The sequence below is a fragment of the Kryptolebias marmoratus genome, linkage group LG18 (assembly GCF_001649575.2).
Source record: "Kryptolebias marmoratus isolate JLee-2015 linkage group LG18, ASM164957v2, whole genome shotgun sequence".
Lineage (NCBI taxonomy): Eukaryota > Metazoa > Chordata > Actinopteri > Cyprinodontiformes > Rivulidae > Kryptolebias > Kryptolebias marmoratus.
The window spans coordinates 4686870-4710211 of record NC_051447.1 but is presented as its reverse complement, the minus strand read 5'-3'; the positions used below and the strand labels follow the sequence as shown (position 1 = coordinate 4710211).

General features: G+C 41.2%; 2 protein-coding genes across 2 annotated transcripts; both read right to left on the bottom strand.

The window, feature by feature from the left end:
• Positions 1-2880: 2880 nt before the first annotated feature.
• LOC108247558 (zinc finger protein 316-like) lies at positions 2881-23104 on the bottom strand. The gene is made up of 3 exons (XM_037981265.1): positions 22821-23104; positions 21664-22164; positions 2881-4302 (listed from the first exon to the last, which is right to left on the bottom strand). Exons 1-3 carry the CDS (start codon positions 22990-22992, stop codon positions 3497-3499), a joined length of 1479 nt encoding a protein of 492 aa, XP_037837193.1. The 5' UTR covers positions 22993-23104; the 3' UTR covers positions 2881-3496.
• Positions 6858-11207, bottom strand: LOC119616588 (oocyte zinc finger protein XlCOF6-like). The gene is made up of 2 exons (XM_037981269.1): positions 10739-11207; positions 6858-9134 (listed from the first exon to the last, which is right to left on the bottom strand). The coding sequence occupies exons 1-2, from the start codon at positions 10908-10910 to the stop codon at positions 8284-8286; spliced, it is 1023 nt and encodes a 340-aa protein (XP_037837197.1). The 5' UTR covers positions 10911-11207; the 3' UTR covers positions 6858-8283.
• Positions 23105-23342: the final 238 nt, after the last annotated feature.

Genomic DNA, 23342 nt, shown 5'->3' with positions numbered 1-23342 from the left:
CATTTGTTGTCATTTGTAATCATCAAAATTAAACGAAATAAACATTTGAAATATATGAGTTTGTATGTAATGTATGAATATAATATACAAGTTTCACTTTTTAAATGGAATTACTGAAATCAATCTACTTTTTCATGATATTCTAATTTTATTACCAGCACCTGTATGTCCTCAGTCTTCCTGGTGTTAAATTTCAGCTGTGTAGCCTTCGCCGTGCACATCCGCTGGTCCTGGATCAGGCTGACGAGTCGTCTGTGAGAAACACTCAGATCACAGCCAGAAAGATGAATTCAACAGACCTGTGGTTCTCAAACACCCCCCCCCGAAAAAAAATGATATCAATGCCTCAAATATTCAAGTATAGACACGTTTATTAAAGGAAATTCAATTTTCAATTTTAAAACCATTCTTTTGTTTTCTCTGACTTCATGAGACACTGAAGAGACGTGTCAACCAAGAAAACCCCACAAAGTCCAGAACATTTAGCACCTCAGGGTGAATCTCGTCCATCCCTGGAGCCCTCCCACCAGGAGCTTTTTGACCTGTGACCTCTGTCTCCCCGGAGACAGAGGGGAGTACTGCATGAGTACGGTTTCTCCCCATGTGAGTGCTCATGTGGGTGAACAGGTTGGTGCTCTGGATGAAACCTTTACTGCACGTTTCGCACGTGTACGGTTTCTCGAGCGCGTGCGTTCTTGTGTGCACGGTCAGAGTCCCGCTGTGCTTGAAACTTTTCCCCTCAGATCTGACAGGCAAAGGGCTTAGGGTTAGTCCTGTGTGAGTCCTCCTGTGGGTTTTCAGGTGAGAGAACTCTTTGAACTGTTTCTCGCAGGTGTTGCAGAGGAAATACTCACCTGTGTGAGTCCTCACGTGCACATCCAGACTCTCCCTCTGAGTGTAATCCGCCCCACAGACTTTACAGGTGTAGGGTTTCTCGTCTGTGTGGATTCTGTGATGAGATCGGATCTGGTGTTGGTGTTTAAAGACTTGTCCACAAACGTCACACTTGAAAGCTCCCGGTGATCTGAGTCTGGATCACTGGGAGCCTCTGACACCGGAGGGCTGTTCACACAGTAGCTGTGGAACAGTTCGGCCTTCTTACTCCATCCTGGCTCTTCGGGTCTGGTTCTGTCCTGAACCGGACTCTGGGCTTCAGGAAGGTTCGGGTCACTTTGGACCCTTCCATCGAAGTCAACAGCCACCATCAGAAGGAGCTGTTCTTCATCCTGACGGATGAGGAGCTCCTCCTCTTCCTCTTTCACCTGCCGAGGTTCTGGTTCCTCCTGGTTCTGACTGGAGTTCTGCTCACAGAGCTCCTTTTTACAGCTGCAGATCTGAGGGGCATCTGGAGGAAAAGAAACAGAAGAAAAAGAATCTTTGTGTAAATAAGTAAAAATATGGTTAATTCTAGAAATATTTCAACTTTATTCCAGCTGTTTTTCAGAATAAACCCAGAATAAAACTACTATTCCTTGAAGGAATGCATATTGCCAGCCACTCTTTTATGGCAGAGTTTTAAACTAATGATGAGAAGGGATGCAGTTATAGACGTTTTGGTCAAACCTTGTAAATGACAGTTTTGCACGATCTCGTGATATTGTCATGTCTCTGGAGCCCTCGGAGTCTGTGTTTGGGAGGACTCTCAGCTACGACCACCCCAGGTTTGAGCTCAGCAGACCTCTGGACTTTAATCCGGAGGTCGGATTAAAGTCGTTCCATCTCCAGGAAAGAGATTTTACTGTCTGAGGGGTGGGAACCTTTGTCAGGATTTAGGTTTACTGAGACAGTTACTGTGTTCACTACTTCTAGTTTTCTGCTGTAACACAGAAAATTCTCACTTTTAGACTTTTTTATTACTCTTAAAAGATGATGTACGAGTCCATCATTTCACTGAACCCTTTCAAGGAAAATTAAAGATGAAATCTACTTAAACAGCCGCAGATTATTCAACAGTTATGTGTTTATTGAGCTTTAAATGAAGTCAGACTCTATACTTCACAAAACATTTCAGTAGAATTAATTTTTAATTCAAAAAGTTAAATTATGTTACGTTTGTTTTGTGTGGCTTTTAAAAGACAGAAACCTAAAAATGAGATTTACTGAGATTTACTAAAACTCTACATATTTATCAATGAATCACTAAAGAAGGATTAAATTAGAAAAATAACAGGCTGCAGCAACATTTAAACTTTAATTCAGAAACACCAAAAAGATGTAAAACCTGAGATAATGGGCCAGACAGATGGGATAATGGTGTCAAACGTTGACCTGGAATCAAAAATAAAGTCTGGATTAAACCCTTCAGTTCCCACCTGCTGTGTCGGAGTGCTGCAGAGGTTTCGAGCTGATATCCAGCAGTCTGCGCTGACGGTCGATCTCTTCCTCGTACTGGATGATGGTTTTTTCAAACTCTGTGAATATTTCTCCAGCAGCAGGAGTTAGTCGCTCGCTGAGCAGTTTACCTACAACACAACTTCAAATATTTACCTCAACCACCACAAAAGCAAAGAAAGCTAACCATGCTAGCGTTTTGTTTAAACGAACTAATTTATCTCCGCTTTTAATAAAAACTACACGTAGAAATACAAACAAACGGGTGTATTTAACTGTAAAATGTTACTTAGGATTATTGTAAATCAGAATATGAAATGTTTTAGGTTCTTATTTAGGAAATTATTTTTTTTAATGTTTCATGTCAAATCAAGTTAAGTGGCATATGTTCCAAATCAAAGCAAACCTTTTATTTAGCCAGTTTTCTGCTTCTTTTAGCTTTAATGACTCAGTTTCAGCTCTTTCCTGGTTTTATTTCTCTTTAAATATGGTTCTCCTGCTGTATGCACCGAGGACGGGCTCTGTCCTAAAAACTCAAACATTCAAACATTAAATGTAGTGATTATTTTAATTAAGTTATTTGTCCACAAATGCAAATGTATCAAAACACAAGGCTCACTTTAATAAGCAAATGGTTTTGTGTTATAAACTATTAAAACATAAAACTTGAACATTACTGACCTGTAATTTATTTGATTTGACCCTTTATCTGTACTCTGTTTGTCCAAAAACAAATATGTAATAATAAATGTTTAGGTTGCTTTATGTTTTTTGTACATTTCTTATTTGTATAAAGTTTTAAAAAAAGAAAGAAAGAAAGAAAAGAAATTACCTCAGAAGTCAAAATGAAACAACTTCACTGTCTGTGTTTTTGTTGCTTTTCAGGTTAATGTTGACAGAAACAAACTGTTAAATGAAACAGAACATAAAACGATCCAAAGTGCAGAACTGAACAACATAGTGGAAATAAAAGTGCAAAATTAACAGATATTAAAGTCAAGAAAACATTTTGTGAAATAAATTATGAAGATAAGTTTTAACAGTAAATAATATAAAGATGCATTTGTCTTCTTCCTTTAAAACGTTTATTACATTTTGTAAATGACAGAACTTGTTTGTTTTTCTTTCCTGCTGGTGTTTAACAACAAAGACCTGCAGGTGAGTTTTAACAAACCACACCTGTGTGAGTTCTCATGTGTTTGATTAGATTCCCTTTCTGACCGAAGCTTTTCCCGCAGGTGTGACATGAGAAGGGCCTCTCACCTGTATGAGTTCTCAGGTGAGTCGTCAGGTGGGAACTCTGAGAGAAACCTCGACCACAAAACACACAGAGATAGGGTCTCTCGCCTGTGTGACCTCTCATGTGAAACGTTAAACTTTTCCTGTGACTGAAACTCTTTCCACAGACCTGACAGGAGAAAGGCCTCTCACCTGTGTGAGTTCTAACATGAACGTTCAGGTGAGAACTCTGAAAGAAACATTTACCACAGAACTGACACTGAAATGGCTTCTCGGCTGTCTGAGAGTTTCTGGACAGTTTTAGTTCTGGACGGTCCACGTCGTCTCTGAGATCCCTGCTTTCTGGACTTGTCCCGTTTCCTTTCAGCTCTTCTTCTCTGCTGGATCCTGGGCCTCCAGTCCTGGTTCCTTCCTGGTCCTGGTTCTCAGCTTCAGGAGAGTTCTGAGAGAAGAGCTGGTCCCAGTTTGGTTCTGGTTCCCAGTGGTTTCTTTGCTGATAAGCAGGAGTCATCATGAAGGTACCAGATTCCTGTTTCAGAACCTGCTGCTCTTCATCCTGACTGACACGGAGTTCCTCCTGTTCCACTTTGACCTGCAGAGGTCCTGGTTCCTCCTCTGGAGATTCTGGTTCCTCCTCTGGAGGGTGTGGGTCCTCCTGGTCCACGCTGGAGTTCCTCCTGGTTCCTTCCTGGTTCCAGAGCTCCTCTTTGCAGACACTTTGTTGTGGGAGTTCTGGAGAGACAGATGGAAGAAAACAAACTTCACTTTAATCATCTGCTGATCTGGAAAGTTCTGAACCTTCAAAGGACCCAGGAACTAAACACGGTTCCATCACAGAAATAAAAACAGGCAGACATGTTGTCTGGCTGACAGAATGTCAGAGCTGAGCAGAGGACATATTTTTCCTTCACAAAGGACTCAAAGATGGACAGCTGGGAGATTTATTACACATCTGAACAAATGACTGAAACAGTTTTAGGAATTAATCTCCAAACAGAAGAATAATCTTTGTTTTTACAGATAAAAATGTTTTCAAGAACTGACAGACTTTCTTGGATTTATGACACTTTTAATCTGACTGTATGACTCAAACTTTCATTTTCACCAGCATGAAAGTTCTGGACAGTCATAGTTTCACTCCACAGCCCTCAACAATCTGCAATAATCGTTTGATCAAAGTAAAAAACAAAGTGTTGTTTAATAAGGACTGCGTGTCTTCTGTGATGCTGTTAAAACATGGATGTTGAGCTCTTAGATCTTTGGTCAATTCCCAAAGTTCCCTCTCTTAAAATGTTCTCTATCAAAAACATAATTTAGGATCTTATTAAGAAACATAAACATTTCATAAACACTATAATCATCCCGAGGAAACTTTTCAACCACAAAACCAAAAACTGACTATCTTTAGTCTTGTAAAGCTCTAAAAATGATGCAGAATAAATACGCTTTCCAAATACATTCTTCAATTAAAGGAAAGGATTTAGAATCTAAACCTCAGCTTAGTTTTGTTTCTTCTTAGTATTTTATTTAGTTGTATTCATCTATATATTTTTTCTGCAATGCTCTTTTTGAATTGTGACTTAAAGTATGTAAATTGTTCTTTTCTTTGGTATTTATGCATGTTTTTTGTACAATAATAAATACGATATATAGCATGATGTGAAGACACTTCCTAACTCGGGCCCTGACGGTCAGGAGTTAAGCCTGTGGATCAGTGCAGGTTTTAGAGGTTTTCTCTCCACCTGCTGTGTCGGAGCTCCGGTGTGGTTTCGAGCTGACATCCAGCAGTCTGCGCTGACGGTCGATCTCTTCCTCGTACTGGACGATGGTTTTTTCAAACTCTGTGAATATTTCTCCAGCAGCAGCTGTTAGTCGCTCGCTGATAAACTGTCTAAGAGACTGAACTGAAGACATTGTTACTGCAGAGACTCAAACATTCACCTCACACACCCAAACCGACACNAATACCGTGTGCTTCATAATGATTTCACATTGTATGCTGACAGCTTTAATCTGTAATGTCCAAACCAGGATCAGACTAACAGGAATTATTTTATATAAGTTTCTGATTGCAGGAAAGAAAAGTAAAAAGTTCACAAAGAATTTGAAGTTTTAAACAAACTGATTTTGTCTGTTCTAATCAGATTCACTGGAGTTCATAAAAATTAGTCATATTTTACATCATGGAAACTATCTTTTTATTTCTTTATAGCGAAAACATTAACAAAGTGGGAATGTTTCCTGATTCATTTCACCTCAGCTGTGTCATAAATCCTCAGAAATCAACATTTTTAGCAGCAAACTGCATCCAACAACATTTTCCTAAAATACTGTCTTGCTTAAACCGCCATTTTCCCCTCTGCTGCTCCTTACCTATGTTGTACAGATTTATCTGTGGCTTCGAGCTGATATCCAGCAGTCTGCGCTGACGGTCGATCTCTTCCTCGTACTGGACGATGGTTTTTTCAAACTCTGTGAATATTTCTCCAGCAGCAGCAGTTAGTCGCTCGCTGATAAACTGTCTAAGAGACTGAACTGAAGACATTGTTACTGGGGAGACTCAAATATTTACCTAACACACCCAAACCGACACAGAAACCACCACAAAAACACACACAGCTAACGCTGCTAGCGCTTTGTTTACTTCCGGTGATGTCACACTGTGAAGCTCCGACTTTGTTAACTTTTTTATCCCAGATATTCACTCTATTTACCAAATACAATGAATATTATCGATAAATCATATAATCGAAGTCAGTTCACCTCTAAAACAACTTCAAAATTCACCTAAATTACCACAAAAACGATGAAAGCTAACTATGCTAGCGCTTTGTTTACTTCCGCTGGTGTCACACTGTGAAGGTCTGGAAGAAACGGACTAATTTATGTCCGCTTTCAGTAAAAACTACACGTAGAAATAAAACCTGCGTTTAATTTATGAAATGAACTGATACTGAAACAAAATGACGACAAATAAGATTCAAAAGATAGAAGATTATTCATCAACTGATGGTCCGTGGGCCTGGAACCACTAGCATTTTATTGAATTATGAAAACCAAAAAGTGCTAAAATATTTCTTATATTTTGTGAGTATTTTTCATTTTAAATCAACCCCAAAACAGATAAAATCAGGACCTTTTATTGAATATTATCTTGTGTTTTTAATCAGCATAACCTGAATCTCCCGATTGAAGAGAAAATGTGTTTCTGTATTTTAGTAATATGTTGCTGCTTTAATTTCTGCATTAATGTCAAACACACACAATCATAACTGGTTGTCACAATGTGATTTAAGAATAATAAACTTTATTCCAAGACAAATAGTCCATACCATATTTAAAAATAAAAAAGTAAGGAAATGAAATGAAATAAAAACAAATCAGCAAGTAAGAAAGGACACATCAATTACCAAACAAACAAGCAAGAATTCCAATATTTAAAAAAGCTAGAAGTGTGTCTAAAATCACAATGTATTACAGATGTCAGAGCTCCTATTATAAAGCTGCTTGAACTATCCAAATGGCACATAAATTTATATTTAAAATTTCTCTGCAAAGGTTGAAAAGTTTGAACGTTAGTCATGACAAACATCTGGCTAGCAGATATTCAACGTGGAAGTCTAAGCAGGATTCTAAAAGCATCCTGATAGGTTACTTGCAGTTTCTTCATTATGATCTTACTGTAGTGGGCTGTATAAAAAGTGCAATAAGTTTGAAAAAGGGACAATTTCACCTCATCTGTGCACATGCTAAATTTCCGTGCCACCATGTTAGCTTGCATGAACAGTTTACGCTTCACATCATCTTCATCATAAAGATCATTCCTTAGAATATGACCAAGATATTTTACATTAACAACACTCAGGGCTTGATTTGGTAAATAAAATGAAGGAAAAGTCATCTTTTAATCCTCCTTAGTTGTAGCAATCATAATAACACTCTTTTTGACATTAAACATAATGTCAAACTGGAGCCCATATCGAGCACAGACCCTGAGTAAGTGCTGCAAGCCAGCACTGTAGGGAGACAAGAGGACCAGATCGTCTGCAAGATTTATTTACACATTGTCACATTTTTATTTTTAACATTTCTGCACATTGACCCAAACCAAAACTTTTCATAAAAAATAAGAAAAAATATTTTCATAAAATTAGAAAAGTGCTCAACAAAAAACCTTTTAGTTCAGATTTCTCTGAGCACCTACTGACTGCTCAGGTGAAAAATAACCAACTTTACAAACTTTCTTTCATTACCCACAATTCCACAGTCTTAAAGGGACAAACAGACTATTTTTAGCTGTGAGAAAAACTAGTCAGGATGTTTTCCTACAATCATTAGACAAAAGAGGTAAAAAAATTTACTCTGTGATTTAAGTTGTCCTGACGATTTTTAAACTTAAAAATGCTGTGTTTCTATATAAAGAAACTTTTTTTTACCTTCTGACTCCACAAATTCAAGTTTCAGAAGGAGGAGCCCTAAACTACAAACAGAAAACTGATGAGCTCAGAAAAAAAAACAACCTTTTCAAACAATAATGAGAAAATACAGATTATCTGCAATCATTCATGAATTTATACAAACACCTGATGTGGTAACTCACCCATCGGTAGCAGAGTTGTATTTTAATTTTAAGGATTTTATGAGTAACTTTGACTTTTAAACAGTTTGAAGTTTGTTTTTCTTTCAATTGAACCATCAGGAAGTCCAGACTTCTCACCTGTGAGTCCTTGTGTGTTTCATCCAAACAACCTTTTTATTAAAACCTTTCCCACAGGTCTGACACAAGAAAGACTTCTCACCTGTGTGGGTTTTCAAGTGATAAGATAAAGTGCTTCTGTGACTGAAACTCTTCCCACAGGTGAGACACGAGAACGGCCTCTCGCCTGTGTGACAAATCATGTGGTCGGTCAAACTTTGTTTTCTACTGAATTCTTTTCCACACGTCTGACACGAGAACGACTTCTCACCTGAGTGAATGATCATGTGACGTCTTAAATGACTTCTCTGCGTGAAGCTGGTTCCACAAGTCTGACACGTGAAAGGCTTCTCACCTGTGTGAGTTCTCACGTGATCGTTTAAATTACGTCTTTGTCTAAAACTTTTTCCACAGGTCAGACATGAGAAAGGTGTCTCACCTGTGTGAGTTCTTACATGTTGAGCCAAGAAACTGCTGTCAAAGAAACTTTTACCACAAGAACCACATGAATACACCTTCCCACCTGTGGTAGTTTTCTTCTGTCTCTTTAGTTTTAGACGGATCACGTCATCTCTGAGATCTCTGCTTTCTGGACTTTTCCTGTTGCCTTTCAGCTCTTCTTCTCTGCTGGATCCTGAGTCTCCAGTCCTGGTTCCTTCCTGGTCCTGATTCTCAGCCTCAGGAGAGTTCTGAGAGAAGAGCTGGTCCCTGTTTGGTTCTGGTTCCCTGTGGTCTCTTTGCTCTGTCACCATGAAGGTCTCAGCCTCCTGCTTCAGAACCAGCTGCTCTTTATCTTTACCAAAACAGAGTTCCTCCTCTTCCTCTTTGATCTGTGGAAGTTCTGGTTTCTGCTGTTCTTTTTTAATCTCTGGAGTTGAAAACAGACAAAAGAAAATGTTAATTATTGTGACTTCACTTTAATCACTGGCTGCATCTTAAGATGATCTTTATGGAAGAACAAAACGTCTTTAAACTCTTAGGATTAGCCTTCTGAAGCACGCAAGAACAGTTCCACACACTTTAATTTTATTAGTTTTCCGGGGCAGCTCAGTAAAAGCGTGTCTGTTTTGTTTTGCTGTGAATTGACTGAAACTGTTAAAACTAGTTTATCCTGTTCAGAGCAGCTCAGGTCCCTCAAATATCTATGATCTGCTGAGCCAGCAGGTCCTGCTATTACTTTTAATCTCATCACCTTCCTGTCAGTCACAAATGGGTTGTTTTTTATCACTTAATTAAACTGTTTGGCTTCTAATTTTTAGACTGATGTGGAAGTTAAAACTTAAAGTTTGGGAGACAAGAAAGTCGACCCTCCTTCAGTTTCTGCATCAGAACAGAAGAACAATCTGATCCAGTTTTTATCAGACTCTAAAATGACTCCAATCAAAACTTCAAGTGAACAAAAACAACAGGTTCCACCGAGTCAGTATTCATATAACAAAAACAAGAACAGGTTCCAGCTTTGCTGCTTCCTCAGGATCAGCAGGAGGCTCTGCTGCTTCAGAGCTACAGGTGTGTGTTAACACAACGCCAAGGTGGAAAGATATCAGCAATGACCTCAGATAATCAATCTGAGAAGGGTCAAAGGTCATCTGGAGTCCATCTTTCCACAGAGAGAAAAATTATTCACAGGAGGAGACACTGGCCCGGTCCCAATACTCGCCCTCTTCCTAAATATAGCATTAAAGTGACAAAAAGGCCATGTGCGTGTGTTTTTTTTTTTGCGTGAGAATTACTAAGTGTGGCGTATGAGGGCCAAATGCGGGACTTTTGGCTGTCCCGCACAGGGTGATGCGGGACAAGGGACAGGGGGGCCTAAATGCGGGACTGTCCCGCATTAGGCGGGACAGTTGGCAAGTATGGAACTCGCATTTTGAAGGACATGAGGGTGGAACGAGGGTGCAAGTGCGAGTATTGGGACCGGGCCACTGAAGACAGCTGAGCTGCCTTTGGACATCAGGCAGGCCTCTTCCTGTCTGCGTTTAAATCACTTCTTAAAACCCGTCTGAGACGTTCTTCTTAGTTTATCTGTTTTTATTTGTCTGCTGTGTTTTATTTCTTGGAACTTTGGTTGTTTAAAACACTTTATAAAAAAACCTGGTAAAACTAATCAGCTGAAGCCAATTTTGTGTTTGCTAATGTCACTTAGCTTTGGCGGCCATCTTAATTAGACAGACTCCAAAAGTTAATCAGTTGTAGACGTTCATCCAATGATTTCATCCACAGGTTCATGAGATATTTTGCTAACAGCAGGTACATTATTGGCTGCAGTGGGAGACAATTAAAATATATTAATACTTTCTAATAAAACAGGAAGAAAAGTTTGGATCCTCAGTTTTAGATTTACCTGAAAATACTTTTCAAATAAACTAAAATTCTTCTTGATATTTTCCTCCTGGAGTTCCTAAAGTCCCAACAAATGTAATCAGTTTAAACCTGTGGATTTGTGCAGATTTTAGAGGTTTTTTTCTCCACCTGCTGTGTCGGAGCTCCGGTGAGGTTTCCAGCTGATATCCAGCAGTCTGCGCTGACGGTCGATCTCTTCCTCGTACTGGACGATGGTTTTTTCAAACTCTGTGAATATTTCTCCAGCAGCAGCAGTTAGTCGCTCGCTGATAAACTGTCTAAGAGACTGAACTGAAGACATTGTTACTGCAGAGACTCAAACATTCACCTCACACACCCAAACCGACACATAAACCACCACAAAAACACACAGCTAACGCTGCTATCGCTGCTAGCGCTTTGTTTACTTCCGGTGGTGTCACACTGTGAAACTCCGACTTTATGTTAACTTATATTTATTCCGAATATTCACTCTATTTACCAAATTCAATGAATATAATCGATAAATCAATAAATCGATATCAGTTTACCTCCAACACAACTTCAAATATTTACCTCAACCACCAAAAAAGCAAAGAAAACAGCAAACCATGCTAGCGCTTTGTTTACTTCTGATGGTGTCACACTGTGACGCTCCGGCAGAAACTGCATCTTTTCTTCCGCTTTCAATGAGAAACACGTGTTAAAAAATAAACATAGTTTAATAATTTATGTTTTACGGAGCCCCGTTTTCCATATGTCAAAAAATATTATTACGTTCCCTCATAATACCACTGATTTACCTTGAGCTCTAAAGTAGTGGAGCCAACACCCCATCACCATGAAGAGCTACAGATCCATTGCACCCTCTTTATTCATTGTAATTTAAAGTTTGGATTTTTGCACGTTTTTCTGTTGTTCGTGTGTTTTATTAGGTCCAACAATATAGACAAATTAAAAAAAAACTGTTGAAAGCAATAATCAAAAACCATGGATCCGTACGTACTTTACACTGGTGGAGATTCTCAGTCATCCAGGACATGATAAATCCAAAGAAAAGTTGAAGAACTAAACAACTGGACTTCTGTTCTGTAGTTGAAGACATTTCAATTGAAAGGTCTCAATGAAATCTGAGATCTTCTCCTCTGTTTAAAGTTGGTTTCTCTCGGTTAACATTACTGGCTTCCTTCACCCCCCCTCAAACCATCTGTCTTCTCGGTCCAAAATATGAACATTTTGATCCAAAATGGAAAAAGTATAAGTTCAATATTTATGTTGTTAATAACAATAACCGAATATTCCTGAGTGAGATTAATTGGTGTTCATTGGTGTTTAGTGGTTATCTAAACATGCTATACATTTAAAACATCTGGCCCGACTCAAGAGAAGAAGAAGTCAAGAAAAACTCTCACAGAAGGGGTGGTTGGCAGTTCAGGCGGACCCTAAACTGTGGATTATAAACTTTTTAGATCATTACACTTTTGTCTTTTAATTTTTTATTTTAGAAAAAGCATGAGAAACTTACCAGAAGTTAAAAGATTTTACAGTGTAAAACAGTTCAAACAAACTAAAGCAAAACAAAACTGATTCAGGCAAACTGCATAATCTGCAGTTTTATACCTCATCACTTTAACACTGGTCATTTATTTTCTAAAATCCAGAAAGAAAGAAAAAACAAAGATTGATAAACAAGAACACAATCCAACTGGTGCAAAAGAAATAGCTTATATATATATATATATATAAGCATTTGCTAGAATATTTTGAAAAACAATGACCATTAAAAAACATTTAAATAATTATATTTTCAAACCTGATTTTCTCTAAATACCTAATGCCTGTTTGCACACATTCCTTTGTAGTGCAGCAGATAACTGAATGTTTCACAGAAATCTTTTAAATCTGGAAACAAGCACTAAAATTGTCACAAATACTCCTTGGGGAATAATCTTTTGAAAAAAACAAAAAAAAAATATTAACCACTTAAAAATTCAAGATGGCGGCCTTTTTTCAATATGGCCACCATTTCTGCTATAAAATCCTTTTTTGCAATAAAATTGTAGATATTTGTCCCACATTATTGATCTTGGTGTCGAATCATACATTTTTGACCATGTAGAAGCTGAATTTTGAACTCTGGAATTACTCAGAGGTTTCCTTTTACCATATACCAGCAATGTTTTAAAAATACTCTGCAAAATAGAGGTTTAGGCCAGCGAAAATCCATGTAAGTGGTAGCACTAGTAGGGGTGTAGTGGTAGGGGTAGTACCTTTGTGCCTCACAATACTGTGATCAAGGTGGTAAAAGGATAATCCCTCGACCTTGATATATAATAGACTTAGCAACAAAATGGCAAACTCAGATCAAGCACCATCTAAATGATAAACGGACTGGAGCAAATGTTGCCTGTGCCAGAAGGAGAAGAACGAAGACCTCAAATCACCTCCTACACATTATCCATGTACACAGGAACATGATGGCTATGCTACGATTGCAACCAATGTTCCTCTCTTTCATGCCATCAACAAGCTGCCGATTGTTCTGGATCCAGCAAGACTTGATGAGGGTGGTGGTGTAGAAGAAACATTGAGAAGGAACAAGGCACAGTAGAGCTGTCGTCTTCTGTTCAACAACACCAAAATGGACCGAGCAAGAAAGAGCAGAGCTGGTGGTCAAAGTACTCAGGCAGAAAAAGGCCACAATAATGGTATGGAGGCCGGGAGTCTGCGTGCTTCTTGTGTGAAGGAGAACATCCAGCATCTGAACTGAGACAAGTGATGACAATGCATCTCAACAAGAGGCTGAATGAATGTGCCAAAAAGCTGAATGATGGCAGACTCCTGGCAATGGTGGAGATGCCATTGCACAGGAGCTGAAGTACCACATGCATTGTTTGAGAGACCTGTACAACAGAGAGAGGGCCTACATTAGAACCACTAAGAGGCAGGAACAGGACCAAACTCTTGAAGAGGATGCCCACCCACTAGCATTTTCAGAGCTTGTTATCTATATAGTAGAGAACAAGTCTAGTTGTGATGGTCCTGTTGTCTTCCGACTTGCAGACATGGTTCAGCTAAACAGCCAGAGGCTGAAACAGCTGGGTGTCACTGCACCTGATGTCAACTCCACCAGACTGAAGGAAAAACTGTGACCTTCCAGGAGAGCTGTATTGAACAGGCCATTCCACCCAGTCTTCTTTAGTTTGTGGGCATAGTTGAACATGGAGCTGACATCAAATCTCAACTGAGACTGAGATTTGGTGCATCCAAGACAGATATGGCCATTGCCCAGCTGCTGCAGTACAACTGCTATGCAAGGTACAAAGAAGGAGCAGCAACTCACAGGCACTCAAAAGACAGAGAGACTCCATTTCCGTTTTACATGGGTGTGTCTGTCTATGCAAAGACCAGAAAGAGAACATTGGTAGAAATGCTTCATGAGCATGGCATCAGCATTTCATATGATAGAGTGCTGGAAATATCCGCACAGTTAGGAGAGGCGACAGTCACCAAGTATGTGGAGGATGGAGGGGTCTGTCCACCAGTTCTGTGCAGACGGCTGTTCACCACAGCAGCCACGGACAACATAGATCACAACCCCACTGCAACAACAACTACCTCTTTCCATGGAACTAGCATCTCTGTTTTCTAGCACCCAACCAAATATGACAAAGGTGAAGAGCGTGGACAGATGAAATTTGGAGAGGAGAAAGTGAAGACAGTTCCAGAGCTTCACGACTGCTTCACCAATATCCCCCCTGCCTTCTTCACCAAGAAGAAACCATCTTCTCCACTCTGGAGTGAGAGTGACAGATCTATCCAAGACCAGTCTGCTAAGGCCACAATTAGAACTGGAGTATGAGTGGCTACAGAAGGTCACTGTGGCAGAGAAACCACTGAATGTGACATGGTCAGCTCATCATGCTTCCCAGAAGAGAGGCCCAGCATTTGAGGTCAGCATTACATCACTGCTACCTCTGCTATGAGATCAGGCCCACTCACTTGCTACAGTCAAACATGTGATGAACAAGATAAAGGACCTGATGGCATTCCTGAACCCAGGTCAGGTGCCTGTCATTGCTGCTGACCAGCCATTATATGCAGTGGCCAAGCAGGTCCAGAGGCACTGACCTGAGAACTTCGGTGAAGACAAGTTCATCATCATGTTTGGAGGCCTGCATATTGAGATGGCTGCACTGAAGTCCATTGGGACTCTACTCCAGAATAGTGGGTGGAAAGGGGCGCTCATAGAGGCAGGGGTAGCATCCTACAGCACAGCAGAATCATTACTGACAGCTTCAAGCATCACTAGGACACGGCAGATGCACCAGATAACAGCATGCAGTCCATACAAGCTTCTGAAGGCAGCCTACACAGACTATTCCAATGAAACGGCTGAAAGCACAGAGGCAGTGCTCAACTTTGAAGCTTGGTGTGAGAGTCGCAAACTGGAAAGTCCACAGTTTCAGTTTTGGCATCTGGTGCTGTCGATGGAACTGACGATCCTCCTGTTAATCCGGTCATTCAGGGAAGCCAACTTCAACCTGTACTGTCAGTCACTGGCTGAGCTGATACCATACTTCTTTGCCAACAACAATGTGAACTATACACAGTAGCTCCCCATCCACCTCAAAGACATGGAGACCCTGGAACAGAAGCATCCCCAGCTGGCTCAGGAGTTCCAGAGAGGGAAATTTGTTGTACACAAATCAGGTCAAGACTTCTCAGCAATGGTTATCGACAAAGCTCATGAGCAAGCCAATGCTGTCATCAAGGTTGATGGGGAAGCAATTGGCGTGACTGAAGATCCATCAGCACTGAGAAGATGGATGGTAGCTGGTCCTGAAGTCAGCCATTTCGTTGAGCAGTATGAGGCAGCATCTGGAACCAAAGAGGTTACTGAACATACCAGCCATTATGAGCAGACAGAACAAGCTCAACGGGTGTTCCTTGAGAAGGTTGAAAAGGTCTCCCAAGCCATGACAGATATGGGAAATCCATTTCAAGAGGTGAGCCGGGACCTGCTTTCACTGGACACAAAGGACATTGCCCACTACACTGCAGCTGAACTAGTTGGCACACACCACGAGAAGGGCATGGTGCATTTCCAGCAGTTCATGAACTAACTAGAGGGGGGAGAATCCACCTTCTATGACCCAATCAAAAAGAACCAGATAGACTTTTTCCGACAGGAACCGTCCTCAGTTGATGCATCAAAGGAAAAGGTGCTGAAGGAGGACTGCCAGCTCTTTTCAAAGCTCTTTGTCTCCTGCCAGAGCAGAGAATGTGAACTTACTGCCTTCTTTCAGCATGAGAACCAGGCATTCCCTGCTGCTCTGAGTGATGGTGGGAAGCTCCATCCCAGCTTACTACCATTCTTGAGAACCATGTTACCATCCCTGACATAGAACACATCCCTGACATAGAACCACAGGCTGACACAATCATCATTGATGGTTCAGCACTAGTGAATAGTCTGCCACCAAGGACTTCGAAGACTTTTGAGGAGTATGCAGTACTTGATGTTCTTCCAACCATACAAGGCTACTTGACCAAGTACAGCAGGACAGACTTTGTGTTTGATGTCTACCAGCCATCAACCTGGCTGAGATGGCTCCTTGTAGCCATGAAGAAGCCGATGCCCGAATCTTTGTGCATGGCAAGCATGCAGCAGAAGAAGGTAGCAAAGTCCTCATGGTCAAAGCCAGCAACACAGATGTTCTGGTCATTGCGGTCAGTGTTCTGCCAACCCTCCAGGAGATTGGTCAACAGCAGGTGTGGATCGCCTATGGCCAAGGACAGAACACAAGGTGGATACCAGTACATGACCTGTGTGTGTCTCTTGCCAGAGGAATTTGCTTCTTCCATGCCTTCACTGGCTGCGATATTGTCTCAGCATTCCGTGGAAAGGGAAGAAGTCAGCATGGCAAACCTGGTCGAAACCTTGCTCGAAAGCAGAGACCATACAAGGGCATTCCTTCTACTCGAGCAGCTCTACTGCAGCATGTGAAGCATGCTGCCTACCAGGCAGGCTGCATATGGAGTCAGTCAATGGTATGCCAGCCAGAAACACAGAGTCATGCCGAATGGGGCTGGACCAAGGAAGGTGATCTGTGGCAGATTTTCTGGACTGAGCTTCAACCTATTGCAGAGAGCTGTCAGCAATTGACCAAGTGTGGATGCAAGTCAGAATGCCGTGGACGATGCAAATGCTACCGCTTTGGTCTGATCTGTACTGGACTGTGCAGCTGTAGATGTAATGTGTAGGAGTCCAACTTACCATGGGGGCAAATGCAAAGACAAAAGGACTGAATGTCTTAAAGTAGATTGAATATCTTGTAATTTTGGACTGGTGACATCTGTGCTGCTGACATTAACCTTTTGCAATTTCATGTTATGTTGCTGAATTAGATTGGCCAATTTAAGATGAACATTATTTCTGTACTGGTACACTATGCATAATAGATTTTTTGCTGTAATTATTATTAGGGGAATTTTTTTTACCTTTTTAGTTAGAAAGAGTACAAAGAAGCCCTAAAAAGAATTCAAAGCTATAAATTGGATTCCCCCATGGTCAGAAACAAAGGATTCGATACCAAAATCATCCAAATCAGTCCAGAGAGTCCAATTCTGTGGAAAATTATGTTTCTTATGCAAGAAATGGTGGCCATTCTGAAATTTTAGGTGGCTAATGGATTTTCTTAATTAATGGTCCATGTAGGATAAACATGCACATTTCGGTGCTTCTTTCCGGATTTGAAAGATTGTTACAGCTATCTGCTGCACTATTGGTGAATCCTACTTTACTAAACTCACAACTACATTACCCACAATGCCACACTCTTAAAAGGATAACAACATTTTATACAAGTCTGAGTAAACTGAGAAACAGCTCAAACAGAAAGCAACGGTTTTAATCTTGTTTTACTTTCCAGACAAAACTTTACCTCTGGTGTTTTAGGACTACAGTATAACGATGAGGAACAACTCCAACTTCTAAACTCAGAGGTTTAGCGTACCTGAGAGTTGAGAAAAGTACTGGAGTTACAAGATCATACCTCCTAACCTCTGTGAGTTCTCATGTGGCTGATTAAATTAGGTCTTTGATTAAATCTTTTTCCACAGGTCTGACACTTGAAAGGCTTCTCACCTGTGTGAGTTCTCATGTGGACGACTAAACTAGTTCTTTGAATAAAACCTTTTCCACAGGTCTGACACTTGAAAGGCTTCTCACCTGTGTGAGTTCTCATGTGGACGACTAAACTAATTCTTTGAATAAAACCTTTTCCACAGGTCTGACACTTGAAAGGCTTCTCACCTGTGTGAGTTCTCACGTGGTATCTAAAACCGCTGTGATCACCATAACTTTTTCCACAGAGCTGACATGAAAAAGGCTTCTCACCTGTGTGAGTTCTCATGTGGACGACTAAACTAGGTCTTTGAATAAAACCTTTTCCACAGGTCTGACACTTGAAAGGCTTCTCACCTGTGTGAGTTATCATGTGTCTGATTAAATAAGCTCTTTGACTAAAACTTTGTCCACAGGTCTGACACTTGAAAGGCTTCTCACATGTGTGAGTTCTCATGTGTCTGCTTAAATTAGATCTTTGACTAAAACTTTGTCCACAGGTCTGACACTTGAAAGGCTTCTCACCTGTGTGAGTTCTCCTGTGGTATTTAAAACCGTTGTGATCACAAAAACTTTTTCCACAGGTCTGGCACTTGAAAGGCTTCTCACCTGTGTGACTTCTCATGTGGTATTTAAAACCGTTGTGATCACAAAAACTTTTTCCACAGGTCTGGCACTTGAAAGGCTTCTCACCTGTGTGACTTCTCATGTGATCAGTTAAAGTATTTTTCACACTGAATTGTTTTCCACAAGTCACACACAAAAAACACTTTTTTTGGTCTCTCTTTAGTTTTGGACTGTCTACATCGTCTCGATGACCTCTGGTTTGTGGATGTCTCTTGTGTTGTTTCAGCTCTTCATCTCTGCTGGATCCTGGGTCTACATTCCTGTTTGGTTCCTGATCTTGTTTCTCAGCTTCGGGAGAGTTCTGATCCAGGAGTGGGACCATGCTTGGTTTTAGTTCCAAGTATAGTTCCTTATAAGTAGGAGGTTTTGGTTTTACCTGTCCTTCTTTTTTGTCTGGAACTGGATTCTCGTGGTCCCCTTTCATCTGTGGAAATTCTGGTTCCCCCTGTTCTTTAGTAACATGTGGAGGTTCTTGTTTCCCATGGTCATCCATCATCTGTGGAGGCTCTGGTTCTTCGTGGTCCAAACTTGAGCTCCTCTCCTGGTTACAGAGCTGCTGGTCAGTGAGAATCCTCTTCTCCTTCCAGACGTTCTGCTGTGGGAGTTCTGGACACACAGACAGGTAATGTGACTGTTAGAAAGCACCTCTTACTTTAATCATTTGATGCATCTTAAGATGGTTTGGAAGCTGCAGCTGGAGGCCATCACAGACTGGCACGAAATAACCAGTAGTCAACTGAATAAGCTACCCTTTTGGGTTTATATATTTGTAAATCTGACTCTAAAGGAGTCAGTGCCTCACCAACCATGAACCTCACCGCACGTCACTGATGTGCAGTGCACGTAAAGGACAAGGAATGCAACCTCCTCTGCTCCTCAGATGCAAAAGGAGGTGGGCAAAAGCTTGAGAGTTCAATATTCATGGAGCTGTAGTCTGAAAGTATAACCTTAGAGAGATACGCTGTGTTTGGTCGCAGAATGACCTTGGAGCCATCAGGTGGAAACTGAATGCAGGAGGGGTTCACTGACAAAGTATGGAGGTCAGAGAAGTATGGAGAGCAACCTTATATAAAAGAAACTTCATATCCACTAACTCCAAAGGTTCAAATGGAGGATCAGAGAGAGTCTCAAGAACCACACTAAGGTCCCAGGGAGGGACACTGGGTTTAATCACAGGTCTCAGTCTACGGACCCCTTTTAAAAAAACGCACAGCCAGGGGATGAGCTCCCGGCGTGACCCCATTGAAACCAACATGGCAGGCAGAAACAGTTGCCAGGTAAACTTTTATTGTGGAAAAAGAGAGCCCCTTTTCCAACAACTTCTGCAGAAATGTTAAAACATCCACCATTGAGCACTGAAATGGGACAATGTGCTTGGCTTCACACCACTGCTCAAAGGCTCGCTACTTGTAGGCATATAAGCCTCTAGTAGAGGATGCCCTTGCGCTCTGGATTGTCGCCACTACGGCGGGGGGAAGGCCTTTAGCTAACAAGCTGGACCTCTCAGCAGGTAGGCATGCAGGTTCCACAGCTCTGGATGTGGATGAAGAATCTCCCCTCCTGCCTGAGTGAGGAGACAGACAGGGAGTTGCCAGGGCTCTGCTGCTAGCAGGCTGATTATCTCGGCATACCATGACTTTGCTGGCCACCGGGGTGCCACCAAAATCAGAGACAAACCTTGTCTGTGCACCCTCTCTAGTACAGGAAGTATTATTTCCACTGGGGGATTTGCATACAGAAGTACATCGGGCCATGGGTGGGCTAGCGCACCCACCCCCAGCGGAGCGTTCTGATCCGTTATGGAAAAGAACAGAGGGCTTGTTCTTAAAGATTGGCACCAACACACTTCTCCTCCATTCCTCAGGTATTTTCTCACTCTCAGAAATGCCATTGAATAATGGAGTCAGAAACCTCACTGCCATCTCTCCTAGACATTTCCATGCCTCCACTGGTATGTCATCAGGTCCAACTGCCTTCCTCTTTTTCATCCTCCTCAAAGCTTTCTGAACTTCATCCTCACTAACCTTTTCCACTTCCTAGTCCACAGTTTCTTTGACCTCTACTCTTCTTTCTCTTTTATTCTCTTCATTCATCAGCTCCTCAAAGTACTCCTTCCATCTTCCCATCACACTCCTCTCTTGTTAGAACATTACTGTTTCTATCTTTAACAAGCCTAACCTGCTGCACATCCTTTCCAGCCTGGTCCCTCTGTCCTGCCAGCCGATACAAGTCCTTCTCTCCCTCCTTAGTGTCCAGCCTCTTGTGCAACTCATCATTCGCCTCCTGTTTAACCGTTGCTCCCTCCCTCTTTGTCCTACCATGCACCTCCTTATATTCCTGTCTCCTCTCTTCAGTCCTCTCTCTGTCCCATTTCTTCCTGCCTAACCTCTTTCTCTGGATAACTTCCTGTACTTCACTATTCCACCAACTCTCTTTCAGCTCAACACAGCTGACTAACTGGAAATCTCGCTTCACAATACAAACCCAGCTCTTATAAAATCTCTAAATCCCTCAACGTAACAGTCTCACTTCAGCTCCTGGTTAACAGTCTAGACAATAAAACTGAAACACCTCTTATTTTAGTGTGGGAGGTTTCATGGCTAAATTGGAGCAGCCTGGTGGCCAATCTTCATTAATTGGACATTGCACCAGTAAGAGCAGAGTGTGGAGGTTCAATTAGCAGGGTAAGAGCACAGTTTTGCTCAAAATATTGTAATGCACACAACATTATGGGTGACATACCAGAGTTCAAAAGAGGACAAATTGTGAGTGCACGTCTTGCTGGCGCATCTGTGACCAAGACAGCAAGTCTTTGTGATGTATCAAGAGCAACAGTATCCAGGGTAATGTCAGCATACCACCAAGAAAGACAAACCACATCCAACAGGATTAACTGTGGATGCAAGAGGAAGCTGTCTGAAAGGGATGTTCAAGGTGTTTCAGTTTCATTGTCTAACCCCTGTAGTTGTCATGTCTGAATCATGATTTAAACAGATATGATCTTAATATTATAATGTCAGATGGTGCAGCAGCTCAGACTGTGTTGATTTGGTTTAGTTTTGAGGAACTTGTTGATTAGGCCTCACATTCTGGACACAGCAAACTGATTTACTGGAGTCCCTGAAAACATCTCCAATGATTTTAGAAACTAAAGTCCTAAAATCCTGTAAGTGATCTTTTTAATTTCTTTATAGCAGAAACATTGACAAGTGGGAATGTTTCCTGACTGATTTCACCTCAGCTGTGTCACAAATCAACACTTTCAGCTGCAAACTGCATCCAACAAGACTTTCCTGAACGTGTCTCTGCTGCTCCATACCTATCCTGTAGAGGTTTATCTGTGGTTTCCAGCTGATATCCAGCAGTCTGTGCTGACGGTCGATCTCTTCCTCGTACTGGACGATGTTTTTTTCCCGGTGGCTCCTTTCCTCAGCATCGTGCATCAGTAAAATCTGTTCTTCATCTTGACCAATGCAGAGTTTCTCCTGTTCCTCTTTTATCTGTGGAGACTCTGGTTCCTCCTGTTCCTCTTTAATTTGTGGAGACTCTGGTTCCTCCTGGGGAGGCTGTGGTACTTCCTGGAGAAGCTCTGGTTCCTTGTGGTTAATTTCTTTAAAACCAGGAGTCACCATAAACAGATCGGCCTCCTGCTTCAGTAAAAGTTGCTCTTCAGCCTGATCGGTACATCTTTCCTCCTGTTCCTCTTTAACTTCGGAAGGTTCTGGTTCCTCCTGGTCCAAACTGGAGTGTTTTTCCTGATTATAAACTTGCTGGTCAGTGAGAACCTCCTTCTCTTTCCAGATACAATGCTGTGGGAGTTCTGGACAAACAGAAACAAGAACATGCAGATTGGCATTACTATAAAAACACACTTTAATCCTTTGATGCATCTAAAGATTTGGAAATTATTGAATGTAACTGCAGCAGGAGTGAGCACAAAGCAGTGGCAGAACTTCTGGTGGCAGCCAAGAAGTGCCAGAGACAGCCGAGGCACCGACAGGAGCAGAAGAACGCCACAGCAGCTGTTTCAATACCAAATGTCAACCTAACTTTTAGTCACCATTCAGTCACAACATTAGGATCATTAAGGCCACAAACAATCTGACAGCTTTAATCTGTAATGTCCAAACCAGGATCAGACTAACAGGAATTGGTTTAAATAAGTTTCTGATTGCAGGAAAGAAAAGTAAAAAGTTCACAAAGTATTTTAAGTTTTACACAAACTGAATTTGTCTCCTTTAATCAGATTCACTGGAGTTCATGAAAATTAGTTATATTTTACATCCTGGAAACTATCTTTTTATTTCTTTATAGCGAAAACATTAACAAAGTGGGAATGTCTTTTTGACTGATTTCACCTCAGATGTGTCAAAAATCCTCGGAAATCAACATTTTTAGCAGCAAACTGCATCCAACAACAGTTTCCTAAAATAGTTTCTTGGTTAAACCGCCATTTTCCCCTCTGCTGCGCCTTACCTATCCTGTCGAGGTTTATCTGTGGTTTCCAGCTGATATCCAGCAGTCTGCGCTGACGGTCGATCTCTTCCTCGTACTGGACGATGGTTTTTTCAAACTCTGTGAATATTTCTCCAGCAGCAGCAGTCAGTCGCTCGCTGATAAACTCTCTCAGAGACTGAACTGAAGACATTGTTACTGCAGAGACTCAAATATTCACCTCACACACCCAAACCGACACAGAAACCACCACTAACACACACACAGCTAACTATGTTAACCAATGACTTGTATTAACCAATGACTTAACGCTGCTGGCACCAGGGGAACTTCCGGTGGTGTCACACTCCGAAGCTCCGACTTTATGTTAACTTATTTATCCCGGATATTCACTCTGTTTAACAAATACAATAAATATAACCGATAAATCATATAATCGACATCAGTTTACCTCTAACACAACTTCAAAATTTACCTCAATCACCACAAACGCAAGATAAGCTAACCATGCTAGCGCTGCTAGCACATTGTTTACTGCCGGTG

Coding starts and splice junctions, on each gene's coding strand:
- LOC108247558 (XM_037981265.1), bottom strand. CDS start 22,992: ATGTCTTCAGTTCAGTCTCTGAGAGAGTTTATCAGCGAGCGACTGACT. Junction 22,165..22,820: donor GATAAACCTCGACAGGATAG/GTAAGGCGCAGC, acceptor CTGTTTGTCCAG/AACTCCCACAGCATTGTATC. Junction 4,303..21,663: donor GATAAACCTCTACAGGATAG/GTATGGAGCAGC, acceptor CTGTCTCTCCAG/AACTCCCACAACAAAGTGTC.
- LOC119616588 (XM_037981269.1), bottom strand. CDS start 10,910: ATGTCTTCAGTTCAGTCTCTTAGACAGTTTATCAGCGAGCGACTAACT. Junction 9,135..10,738: donor CCGGAGCTCCGACACAGCAG/GTGGAGAAAAAA, acceptor TTTCAACTCCAG/AGATTAAAAAAGAACAGCAG.